At 37.2% G+C, this 11,712-nt stretch overlaps 2 protein-coding genes across 2 annotated transcripts; one reads left to right on the forward strand and one right to left on the reverse strand.

The window, feature by feature from the left end:
- Positions 1–8,463, forward strand: gucy2g (guanylate cyclase 2g). The gene is made up of 22 exons (XM_058406358.1): positions 1–366; positions 501–849; positions 1,314–1,438; positions 2,114–2,293; positions 2,387–2,531; positions 2,617–2,752; positions 2,838–2,941; positions 3,060–3,226; positions 3,851–4,027; positions 4,114–4,197; positions 4,303–4,407; positions 4,524–4,595; positions 4,740–4,908; positions 5,206–5,361; positions 5,566–5,743; positions 5,903–6,043; positions 6,148–6,340; positions 6,494–6,668; positions 6,753–6,851; positions 7,929–8,020; positions 8,099–8,200; positions 8,350–8,463. Exons 1-22 carry the CDS (start codon positions 1–3, stop codon positions 8,461–8,463), a joined length of 3,429 nt encoding a protein of 1,142 aa, XP_058262341.1.
- Positions 8,313–11,432, reverse strand: tectb (tectorin beta). The gene is made up of 11 exons (XM_058406942.1): positions 11,300–11,432; positions 11,099–11,173; positions 10,783–10,973; positions 10,453–10,604; positions 10,276–10,348; positions 9,912–10,015; positions 9,747–9,830; positions 9,443–9,605; positions 9,263–9,341; positions 9,150–9,182; positions 8,313–8,928 (listed from the first exon to the last, which is right to left on the reverse strand). The coding sequence occupies exons 1-11, from the start codon at positions 11,319–11,321 to the stop codon at positions 8,864–8,866; spliced, it is 1,041 nt and encodes a 346-aa protein (XP_058262925.1). The 5' UTR covers positions 11,322–11,432; the 3' UTR covers positions 8,313–8,863.
- Between the last annotated feature and the right edge of the window lie 280 nt (positions 11,433–11,712).

Consider the following 11,712-nt stretch of genomic DNA (forward strand, 5'->3'; position numbering starts at 1 on the left):
ATGGAGAGAACTTCAAACTCTAAAGCAACTGAGCAGGCAGGATGGAGGGTCTTGATATTTTTATTCTGCTCCACATTTATCAACCCCATCATTTGCAGCCGCACAAACCAAAACAGGTTGTTGGTAGGATTCCAGGCTCCTCGCAATTTATCCTATCCATTCAGTGCTTTGAAGCTGGGCTCTGCTGTGCAGATTGCCATTGATAAAATTAATTCGAACCCATCCTTTGTTGAAAATTATACCCTTGATTTTGTGTACGTGGACACCGATTGTAAAGCGAAGCTGTCACTCGGAGCTTTTATTGACCAAATTCGGAAGGAAAACATATCAGCCCTCTTTGGGCCACCTTGTCCTGAGGAGGCAGAGGTAGGTTTCTCATTCTTATGTGTATTAATTTTTAATTGATCAACACTATGTTGCTTGAGATTTCAGTAAGAAAAATGGGGGCATTAAATGCCAAAAGACAATTCTTTATGTCATGTTCTGTTCATATGCTCTAGGTCACTGGACTTCTTGCATCCATTTGGAACATCCCAATGTTTGGCTTTGTTGGGCAGACCACCAAAATGGATAATACTCTAATGTATGACACTTATATCAAAATTGTCCCTCCGCTTAAAAGAGTGGGGGAAGTTTTGCTCAAGACACTGGAGTTCTTTGGGTGGAAGAATGTTGGTGTAATTGGAGGAGGTGCAGACTCTAACACATGGGATAAAGTGGATGGAATTTTTAAATCTGTGGAACAGAAACTCCTAGGCAAAGTAACAGTGACAGGCAGCATCAAGTTCGATTTCAGTGATCAGGAACAGATTTCTAAGCATGTAAAGCATATCTCCAAAGTTTCAAGAGGTAACTTTTTCTAATTGAAGAGTATAATTTTGCAAGACTTGCAAAAGATGCAAGAGGTAAGAGCTTATTATAATTAAAGAGTAATAAATGTCTGTCTTTCATAATAGTTGGGATTGAGCCAGTTTAGTGGAATTTGCTCTTTTGTAAGACTGACCTGTATGACAACAGATTATTACAGTAGAGAAATGCCCTTGTGCCCTTATGGTGTGTCCATTTCACATCAGACAGTGGCGCAAGTTATCTGTCCTGTGAATGAGCTAAAGAGTTTAATACAGCTGCAATAACTCCAGTGACTTGAAAGGAAGTCTTTCACCAGCTCATGCCAAGTCTGATATTATTGCTCCTTTTATGAGTCATTATATCTCTGTATATTGCATTTATTTAATAATATTCTATTTTATTATGTCTGAATATATTTTCTAACACCATTTAATTCCATGCCCATTCTCCTTTCTTCTTTGCAGTGATCATAGTGTTAAGTAATGCTGAAGATGCCACTAGGATAGTGATGGAGGCTGAAAGACAAAACTTGATGAATGGAGAGTATGTTTTTCTTGTGGTACAACAGTTTGAGGTCAGTGGCAATGTGGTGAGTAAACTACAAGAGACAGAGTCAAATTAAGTAAATCTCTATTTGTGCAATGTTTAAACACAAGTTATTATGTTGATGAAATAGAGACTTACCTTTTGACTTTTTGAAGAGCATGACCATCTGACAAAGGGTACATTAAATGTTCATCAACCAAAATCCTTCAAACTCCCACTGCATTACTACCAAGTACTTTGTAACTGCAGTGAAAGTAATATGATAGAGTGAGAACATGAGTCTGGACCCTGACAATGGCCCTGGGAGTTTAAAGGGTTAAAGGGAAGATGCACACAGTGTCTTTTTGCCTTTTCAAAGATGTTTCCAAGTCCCCAAATGAAACCAAAAGTTGTAGTTATTATAGTTATTAAAATATATTATAGCTATTAAATCAATTTGCTAAGAATTCTATCTGGCATGGATTGTCATAATATTCTTGGCTTTGAGACACTGTTTTTCTGTGCAGTTTTATTTGTATCACTGCACATAATGAATGGATTGTAGACTTGTAGCACTTCCTAGGCCTGATAGATTGACTTTATCACCAGCCAAGCATTAAATGCGCTACAAATTGCATATGTCAGAACCTAGAAACTTTTATCATTAAATGAACATCTAAATTCAAATAAGAATTTTACTTCTGTCCATTCTTGTCTCATTGTTCCTTCTTTTTTCCAGGATAACCTGTGGAAAACTGCTTTGAGTGACAACAGCCAAAGGGCACTGAAGGCATTTGATATGGTGTTTGTCCTTGCTGAGAAGTCTTATGAAGGCTATGATTATTATGACTTCTTTGAACATGTACATGAGAGGCTGAAAGGGGCTCCTTTTTACAGCAATCTTTCTTCCGACAGAGAAGTGAGAAATCCATCATAAAAATACGAATACACTTTTTTCAGTACTCATTTCCCCAGAAGATATTATAACTGAAATACACTGTTTGTTTTTAAGGTAAGCCCTTACTCGAGTTACCTACATGATGCTGTTTTGCTCTATGCCATGGCACTAAAGGAAGCTCTCAAAGATGGCAAAGACCCTCATAATGGACGAGATGTTCTTAAGAAGCTCAGAGACAAAAACAGCATTAGGTTTTACGGTATATTTGTGTTGTACTTTAAATCTAATACAATTCATGCAACATAAAAAATCTTGACTTTGACTAACGTACATGTTCACTACAGGAGCCTCAGGTCTAGTTCACTTTGATGAATATGGAGAGAGGAACACTGACTATTCTTTGTATGACTTGCAACTACATGAAGGCATTGTCAAATTTGTGCCCATTCTAAGCTTTGACAGTCATACAAAACTGATCAAGTAAGACAAAAGATTCAGGATTTTTGATACTTTTGGCATAAATTGTGGTGCAGTTTATAATTATTTGTTGTCTTTTTTTTTGTAGAACAACAACAAGATTTACAACAGTTATTTGGCCAGCAGGGAAAATACCAACAGATAAACCAGAGTGTGGTTTTGATAATGAACTCTGTGAATGGCTAAACAGTGGTATGCTTTAAAAAAAAAGATTTTATTGCAATATTCCATTCCAAATTATTTACCAATCATGTAAACAAAGATTGAAGTAGGTCTAAAAGATTGTGTTTTCTGTTCTTTGCTAATGTAGAAATATATCTGGTGTTGTTGTTGGTGGCCATGCCACTATTTGGAGTGCTAGCAGTGATGCTGATTACACTCCTGACCCTGCAGAAGACCCGTCTGCAGACAAAACTAGATGATTCCAACTGGTGGCTCATCAACTACAGTGATATCACTATTCTCACAGAACCTAAGGTTGGATACAAAGTCCACACACCTTTACACCGATCAGCCATAACATTATGAGCACTGACAGTTGAAGTGAATAACACTGATTATCTCCTCATCATGGCACCTGTTAGTGGGTGGGATATATTAGGCAGCAAGTGAACATTTTATCCTCAAAGTTAATGTGTTAGAAGCAGGAAAAATGGACAAGAATAAGGATTTGAGCGAGATTGACAAGGGCCAAATTGTGATGGCTAGACGACTGGATCAGAGCATCTCCAAAACTGCAGCCCTTGTGGGGTGTTCCCAGTCTGCAGTGGTCAGTATCTATCAAAAGTGGTCCAAGGAAGGAGCAGTGGTGAACCGGTGACAGGGTCATGGGTGGCCATGGCTCACTGATGCACGTGGTGAGCGAAGGCTGGCCCGTGTGATCCGATCCTACAGAAGAGCTACTGTTGCTCAAATTGCTAAAGTAATGCTGGTTCTGATAGAAAGGTGTCAGAATACACAGTGCATTTTGCTGTTTTGGCAGCAAAAGGGGGACCAACATAATATTAGGCAGGTGGTCATAATGTTATGCCTGATCAGTGTAAAGATGCAGACAATAGCATCTGATATTCACATCATTTACCTTACTGTTTGGTTTTTCAGGGGGGGCAGTCATTATCATTACATACAAGCCCTAGTAAAAGTGGAAGCGGTGGCTCTCAGACCATGATTTCCTCTAACAGTTTTGGCCTGAAGGACAAAAATGGCAAAAATACCATATATGCAACAGTCGGCTTGTACCAGGTACAAATGGTCAAAGGGTCTACTTCATCATCGCAGGTTAATGACACCATTTTACCTTTCACAAAAATTTTCAGCAGATTCCTATATGATGGTCTAACACTTTCAGTTTCATTATGTCTAAGGGAAATCATGTAAGCATCAAATACTTGGACAATCAACTTCTACGTGACATCAAGAAACCATCTATTATTGCTGAGTTCAATATGGTAAAGACTAAATAGAATTATTATTTCATTAATTAATCAATTAATTAGTATTGTAAGTGATTTCCACTAGCATTGTTTAACTTTTGGTGATTAACATTTTTCCAGATGAGGGAGCTTAAACATGAGAACTTGGTTCAGTTTTTTGGAGTTTGTAATGAACCCCCTAATATCTGCATAGTTATGCAGTACTGCAAAAAAGGCAGCTTAAAGGTAATTCTATTTTAATTCAAGCTTAAACCTGCATATAGCCTAATATCAGTAAATGAATATATTCATTTTGTCAGAAAAATGTCATTTCGGTAATGTATTTTCCCCTTTAAATTTAGGACATTATCAGGAACAATGAAATTGACCTGGACTGGATGTTTAAACTCTCCTTTGCCTATGACATTGTCAATGTGAGTGTTATCTCTAATTTTGTGCAATATAAAACAATTTTGAATTGTTCTATGCAGTATAACAGTACATTGTATTGTTTATGACTCATACAGTTGAGCTATATTTTGTGGCTACTGTGATTTCTTGCTGTTCGCTCTCTCTAGGGTATGGAGTACCTACACAGGAGCAGTCTGAAGTCTCATGGCAACCTGAAGCCAACCACGTGTCTAGTGGACAGCCGGCTGCAGGTCAAACTGTCCGGCTTTGGTCTATGGGAGTTCAAACATGGCACCAAACACAGACTGATCCCACTTGAGAACCCCAAATATGAAGGTATTTTTAATAGCCCAGTTCCGTGACGTGATGGTGCAGTGGGTAGAGTGGATGGACTGGTGTCCCTACCATAATGTAGTCACACCTTTCACCCACTGTTACTGGGACTCCAGATCCATCATGACCCTGACCAGGATAATGAGGATAAATGAACTAATACTTTAAATAAGCCAATTTTTAGAGTGCAGGTACATTTTGCTGCAAATGTTTGATGTCAGTATGTCATAATGGAAAAAAAGAGGTCAATTAATAAGAATGAACTGATGTCTATATTCTAAATGTTTTATTTTGCTGCAGAGTTGTTCTGGATTGCTCCTGAGCTTTTGAGAGAAGTGCACCTTCCATTCAACGGTACTCAAAAAGCAGATGTGTTTAGCTTTGCAATAATCATGCGAGAGTTAGTCTACAGCACAGAAGTGGGACCCTACTCTGATATACAGTTGGAGCCAAAAGGTAATGGCTATTTTTGTCTGATTTCTTGTACTAATATGCATTGACAATTGTGCTGACCAGTGATGTTTAACCTAACTTTAATTTCCTTTATTTCAAATATCTTAAACAAGCACCGAGAACTGGCTGTATGATATCAATGGATGTATAGTGATATTATGATAATTCATTGATACTCATTCTGTTCATTATGTATTTGGCATTCAGAAATCATCAAGCAGCTCAGGGCACCTCTAGCAGGGGAGCCCCTCAGACCTACTCTGTCTCCGCAGATGTGTGATGAAGCCTTGATTACTCTTCTTAATGCATGCTGGAGTGAGAATCCTGACCAAAGACCCCCTTTTACCTCCATTAGAAGAAGCTTGCGAGAAATCAGCCCTGACGGGTACAAGCACAAAGTACAATATACTACAATCATATATTATACTCTGATAATCTGATATATCTTTGCCTTATTTCCATATTAGCTTGTAGATTATTGTATAACTGAATAAAAACACTGTTTTGTTCAATTGCTTGCTTTTTTTTGCCAACCAATTTTTAGCTATGGTAATATTTTGGACAATATGGTTAACAAGCTAGAAAAATATGCTAATCACCTAGAGGAAGTGGTGGAGGAGAGGACCAATCAACTCACTGTAGAAAAGAGCAGAGCTGATAAACTTCTCTGCAGTATGCTTCCCAGGTAACAGATTTCTGTTTTCAGTTTTGTTTTTACAGAGGTAAACCTTTTTTTTAGGTTTTTTTAATCAATTACTAACCATATGTGTAATCTTTTATTCTGCACAGACACATAGCCGATCAGTTAATGACAGGAAAGTCAGTGGAGCCCATGAGTTATGACCTGGTGACCATTTTCTTCTCTGACATTGTGGGCTTCACCACCATGTGTTCAATCAGCTCAGCGCTGGAAGTAGTGACACTCCTCAATGACCTCTACAGCCTATTTGATGAGATCATCAAACTCTATGATGTTTATAAGGTACATAACATCTGAAGCTGTACATTAATGACAGACTGAGAAATAATTTTCACATACATTCATGCAAATTACAAAAAAAAACATTACTAGCACGACACCATTGTTTTTAAAACCCATATAATGATGACTATATTACAATGGTCTTTGTATTAGGTGGAAACTATAGGAGATGCATATATGGTGGCAAGTGGGCTGCCGATAAGCAACGGCACCAGGCATGCAGAAGATATCTCGATTATGGCCCTCCATTTCCTCAGTGCCATTAAAAGATTCAGAATCAGACACTTGCCCAATGAGAAGCTGGCTCTACGGATTGGGATCAACTCTGGTATTAGGAACAGGCTACTTATATTGCTCTCCACATTACACTAGCTATTTTTTAATAGTATGTTAATATTGGGCTTACCAACAGGTCCAGTGGTTGCTGGTGTTGTGGGAACTACAATGCCTCGCTACTGTTTGTTTGGAGACACAGTCAATACTGCCTCTAGGATGGAGAGCAACAGCCAGCGTAAGCACCATAATCTATTACATTTTAAACATACTGACCCTTATTTGTCAAAATTGTGTAGAAATGAGCACAGATTTCACTGCAGGGAATAACATATGACCAAATCTGCTTCTGACTCATGAGACTGTTGCATGACAATAATGAGCATCAATTCTGAATCAGCTACAGCAGCATGGACACAAGCTTCGTCTTTTATTTATATGTCACAGCCTGTCCCAGTTTACCATCATATACAGCATTATGCTTCTTTGTTTTAACTAAAATAAATAGGTGAATTTTATTTTTTCTTCTAAAAGCTGTTTAAAAATCAGGACGTCAATGGAACAATTTTACAACCTGACTAGTACATGGTTATTGAACCATATTTATAGCTAGATTTTCATTCATTTTTGAACTCAAATATATCAGCTTTACTTTGTCATCATTTAGTTTATATTAATTTTAAGTTAATATTAATATCAAGTCTATATTAAGATTTATATAGCTTTAGTATATTTATATTTATTTTTTCCAAAGTCATTATTTCATATAAATAAAATGGTGAAAGGAATTTATACTCTGAAAAAGCTGATATATATATATATATATATATATATATATATATATATATATATATATATATATATATATATATATATATATATATATATTGTGTCTCTTGTATTTTAATGTTGACATAAAATTATGTAATTGCGTGTGTAAGTGTCCCTTCCAATGAAGGCTTAATGAGCTGATTCTCTGATTCTCTTTAAAAATGAGATGTTTCGAGATGTTTCAAGCAAACACAAATACTTATATATTTGATGTTCCTGTGTCTGGAAATGACTGTTGTTTGCTATTCTTATTGTAATTGCTTATAATACTCTATAGTTGATATAGAGTATATAGTCCTTGCTATAGTCCTTGATCATTTAAATATAAATCGAGCAATTTCAAGTGGTTAGAAATTATCTTTAAATTAGCACACTGATTACACAGATGACAAAGATGATACTGATGAATAAGGAATTTGTGTTCACTCGTTTTAAAGTCATATGCAGCTTTGATGGATGAGTCTTACTGAATATTTCCTTGCAGCGATGAAGATTCATATCTCCCAGAGTACTGCTGAAATTCTCATGAAGATTGGCTCTTATGAGCTCGAGGAGAGAGGAGACATCGAGCTGAAGGTATGCTCCTGACGACTTTATTTAAACTGGTCTTAGTTTGAACCCATACCTGAAATTATTTGTTGGTGTCTTCACAAGGGAAAAGGATTACAGAAGACTTTCTGGTTACTCAATAAATTGGGCTTGAAGTTTCCCCTCACACCGCAGCACTATGATATGAAACCGAGTGCAGATCCCAAAGTAAGGTCACACTACTCATGTAGAAAACATCATGAAAAATGAAGCCATGTATTTGAGTAGGTCTTTTGAATAGACTGCAATGGCTGAATACATTTTTAATCAGTATGTGAGACAATATTTACTGTTCTTATTTAATACATTTATTGCAGGTGACATACAAACCAAATATCAGTAGTGATGTGGAGAATAAAGAAAAAGGAAGAGAACAAATCCATGTAGATAAAATACCTGGTGCATACACACTGACTGTTCCTGACATCTAGAGACCAATCATAGCAACTACCTCTGTTTTTACCAGTACTACTTTGTGACAAATGAAAAGTAAACATACGAAGCACTGTTAATTTTACTCCAAAAACAAATGTCTTTACAGGTTATTTCTAATCAAACCAAAACAGGATGTATTTTCTTCTTTTTAGTAAGATATCACATCTCTTATCGATTTTATTGTAATGTTTCACACGAAATAAAAGCAAAAAGCAAGCAAGCGTTTAGGAGGAAAGTGTCTTACACTCCCTGAGACACTTGTATGGCTGTTCTTTGTGTGTGTGTGTGTGTGTGTGTGTGTGTGTTTGTGTGTGTGTGTGTGGGTGGGTGGGTGCATGAGAGTAAGTGTGCTTTGAACAGTGGGCACATTTTAAGCCCACCCACACTAAACATCTTTTACAAACTGGTATAACGTAAAACTGCATTAAGAAGAAACACACACAACATGCTCAGAAATGTTCCTGTGAAATGGAGAGAAAAAGCATTCGTTCAGTTTCCAAGGACATACACTTGTTTTCAAATGTCAGATAATTATAATGTGACAGTAAATATAAATACAGTACATATAAATTATTCAGTCCAGTTAGCCACCATAATTCGCTGCATTTATAGCAAAATCATAACAAACTAGCAGACAAGGTAAATAAAAATTATAATAAATAACAGTTTCACTTAAAAGTACCTGCAAGATGTGTGTAACTGGAAGAATGTTGTGCTGCAAATAACCACATTAAGAAAAAGTTAGTCAACACAAAGTACATGTTGATCTTTTGAACTATTGAGAATAATCGTTACCTTTAATTTGAAACTCCATGGTCAAGACACCTCCATGTGGATCTGGCTCAGATTTGACGCTCCGTGATCTACAGGGAGTCTAAACAGAGAAGTAAAAAAGGTTTTATCATAAGAAAAGAAATTATTTAGGTTTGCAACAGCACATATTTTCCTACATATCCAGTGATGTTTCATGCTCACCGGCAGACAGTAGAGCTTTTCACCATCGCACACTTGAACCTCACAGTGAAGCCACACAGTGGACACTTTCTCTAGACGCTGAAACCGGAACGAATTGAACTTGAACATTGAGCGGCTGTCTTTGGCGTTCTCAAATATGGTCACCGTGTTATCTGATGAACAGCTGCAGTCAAGAAACACAAAACAGTTGAATTAAGCAAAGTGGAAATTGAGCTAGAGATAACTGTGGAATAGATAAAGGCTCAGAATTGTTCTTTTGATTATTTAGACTGTGAGACACTGTGTGAATGAAATAAAGCTTTACCTATTGAGAATTAAGCTCCATCTCTTCTTGTCTGTTGAATAAGGAGTAGGTGTCGCCCAGCAATTTGTTATAACCACCTTAAATCTGTGAAAGAAGAAGGCACTTGTGTGTGATATATCTGTGCATATAACTAATAATTCAGTGTAATGTTCAGTGATTACGTACCTATTACTCAGTCCTTTCGCTTCGATGCCGATAAAGACCTCCGAGCCGATTTCTGATGTGTCAATCACATATGGAGCATCTTTAGCATACAGGAACTTAGAGTTCTACAGACCATACAGAGAAATTTACTTTCATTTAATCTTCATACTTGTCCTTAAAGTATTCTTTTATATAATTTTAAATCTAAAGCATTCTATTATGGCTCAGTGGCACATATCAGGAAAGAAAACATATAACGAGGTCATAATTCATGATATTCTCCAAAGCTGACATTATTAGTCATGACATATGCAGTACATCATAAGTATTCCACTAATTTGACCCTGTAGGACACCCTACATGTAAGCAAGGTTGCAGTACTCACTGTGAAGACGTTCATAGACAATTGAGACTTAAAAGAACCTAAACTCCCGTTGTTGACATAAACCGTTGCCACTCTGGAAGAAGCAGATGATTTAGTAAAAAGGCTGCAAGTCCTTGGGTCAGAATGAATTCTTAGACCTACTGCTACTGAAAGGAAGGTCAATGTAATAGGGTCTACCTTTGACTGAAGACTGCATTATTGACCAAGTAAGCTGCTCTGTACGTGCAGCTAAAGGTGTAGTTCACCGGCTGGTTCCGCACTGTGAGTGACGAGTCATTGGAGACGATAGAGTTGTAGAAAATGTATTTTGGGTCTTTGCCTCCAACATACTGCTCAGAAGAGAAATATATCTTGTCAAATTTTGATGAAAAACACACATTATTAGCATATTTATGCAGTCTGATTTAAGCCATTGCACTTCAAATGTGTACAAGCAATACAGCTAAGCAGCTTTTTCGGCTGAGAGCTATATAATGAAGTTATTGTAGAACTATTGGAAAGTTTCACCTCAGACAGGGTGGCGCAGTACGAGAGATTCTTGGGTGTGAGGTCTGGAATGGTAAAGCGGTAGAAGCCAGGAGTATTGACCCCCGTGTAGCACACACCACCCAAAGACAGCTGTCCTATTTCCCACCCATACGGGCACTCAGGAACATTTGCGATGATGGCGTTTGGGAAACAGGAAATCATGATATAATCTTACAAAAAAAAGAAAAGAAAAGAAAAGAAAAAAAGAAAGAGTGAATGTCAAATTGCAGCAGAGCTGTAGTTCTAGTAAACTGTCTCACTTTGATAGAAACATTTTTGATGGTTTGATAACTACCAGCTTTTTGTGGGGCACAAGCCCATGAGGCAGGGAGAAGAAAAAGAAATGCAGCGACTAAAGCCATTTCATACACTGCAAGGTAGAAAGATGTTAGGACACCATTCTGAGCTCGTTCTTAACGTTTCATTCCAATCACAATTAGAGCTATGCTTAGAAATATCACAACATGGTACATTACAAAAATGAAGAGTACAATACCTGGGGCATAGAAGGAAGTCATGGTCAAGGTTCTACAACATTGTGAAGATCTCAAGCAGTCTTTATCAGCGCCGTCAGAGCACAGGGTGTGGGTGAAGATCACCTGTGCTGCACAGGGGCCGTTTTATATTCCTACAGGCAGACATTAGCCTCCCTTTTTTCTGCTGTCTGCCAGTCTGGTGAGAGCATTTGGTGATAGCATTGTGAACCACAACACAAAAGCTTTCTGTACTTGCCAGACATTGACTTTTAAATTAACAGTCTCTCGAGGGAAGACCATTTTCTCTTCATTTAGCATGTCTTTTACTCTCTACAACCTTTTATATGTCCCACACAATTTAAGATAGTTTTGATTAATCAAAAAAACACAAATCTAAGCTGGGAAGTGAAAAACTTTTGAAGAAATTATTTCT

The sequence above is a fragment of the Hemibagrus wyckioides genome, linkage group LG13 (assembly GCF_019097595.1).
Source record: "Hemibagrus wyckioides isolate EC202008001 linkage group LG13, SWU_Hwy_1.0, whole genome shotgun sequence".
Classification (NCBI taxonomy): domain Eukaryota; kingdom Metazoa; phylum Chordata; class Actinopteri; order Siluriformes; family Bagridae; genus Hemibagrus; species Hemibagrus wyckioides.

Excerpts from the sequence above, each read along its gene's own strand:
- gucy2g (XM_058406358.1), top strand. The coding sequence starts at position 1 with ATGGAGAGAACTTCAAACTCTAAAGCAACTGAGCAGGCAGGATGGAGG. Across the intron at positions 6,044-6,147 it reads CTCTGCAGTATGCTTCCCAG|ACACATAGCCGATCAGTTAA; the intron begins GTAACAGATTTC and ends TATTCTGCACAG. Across the intron at positions 8,201-8,349 it reads AACCGAGTGCAGATCCCAAA|GTGACATACAAACCAAATAT; the intron begins GTAAGGTCACAC and ends CATTTATTGCAG.
- tectb (XM_058406942.1), bottom strand. The coding sequence starts at position 11,321 with ATGACTTCCTTCTATGCCCCAG. Across the intron at positions 10,974-11,098 it reads TTGTGCCCCACAAAAAGCTG|ATTATATCATGATTTCCTGT; the intron begins GTAGTTATCAAA and ends TTTTTTTGTAAG. Across the intron at positions 9,342-9,442 it reads AAAAGCTCTACTGTCTGCCG|ACTCCCTGTAGATCACGGAG; the intron begins GTGAGCATGAAA and ends TTCTCTGTTTAG.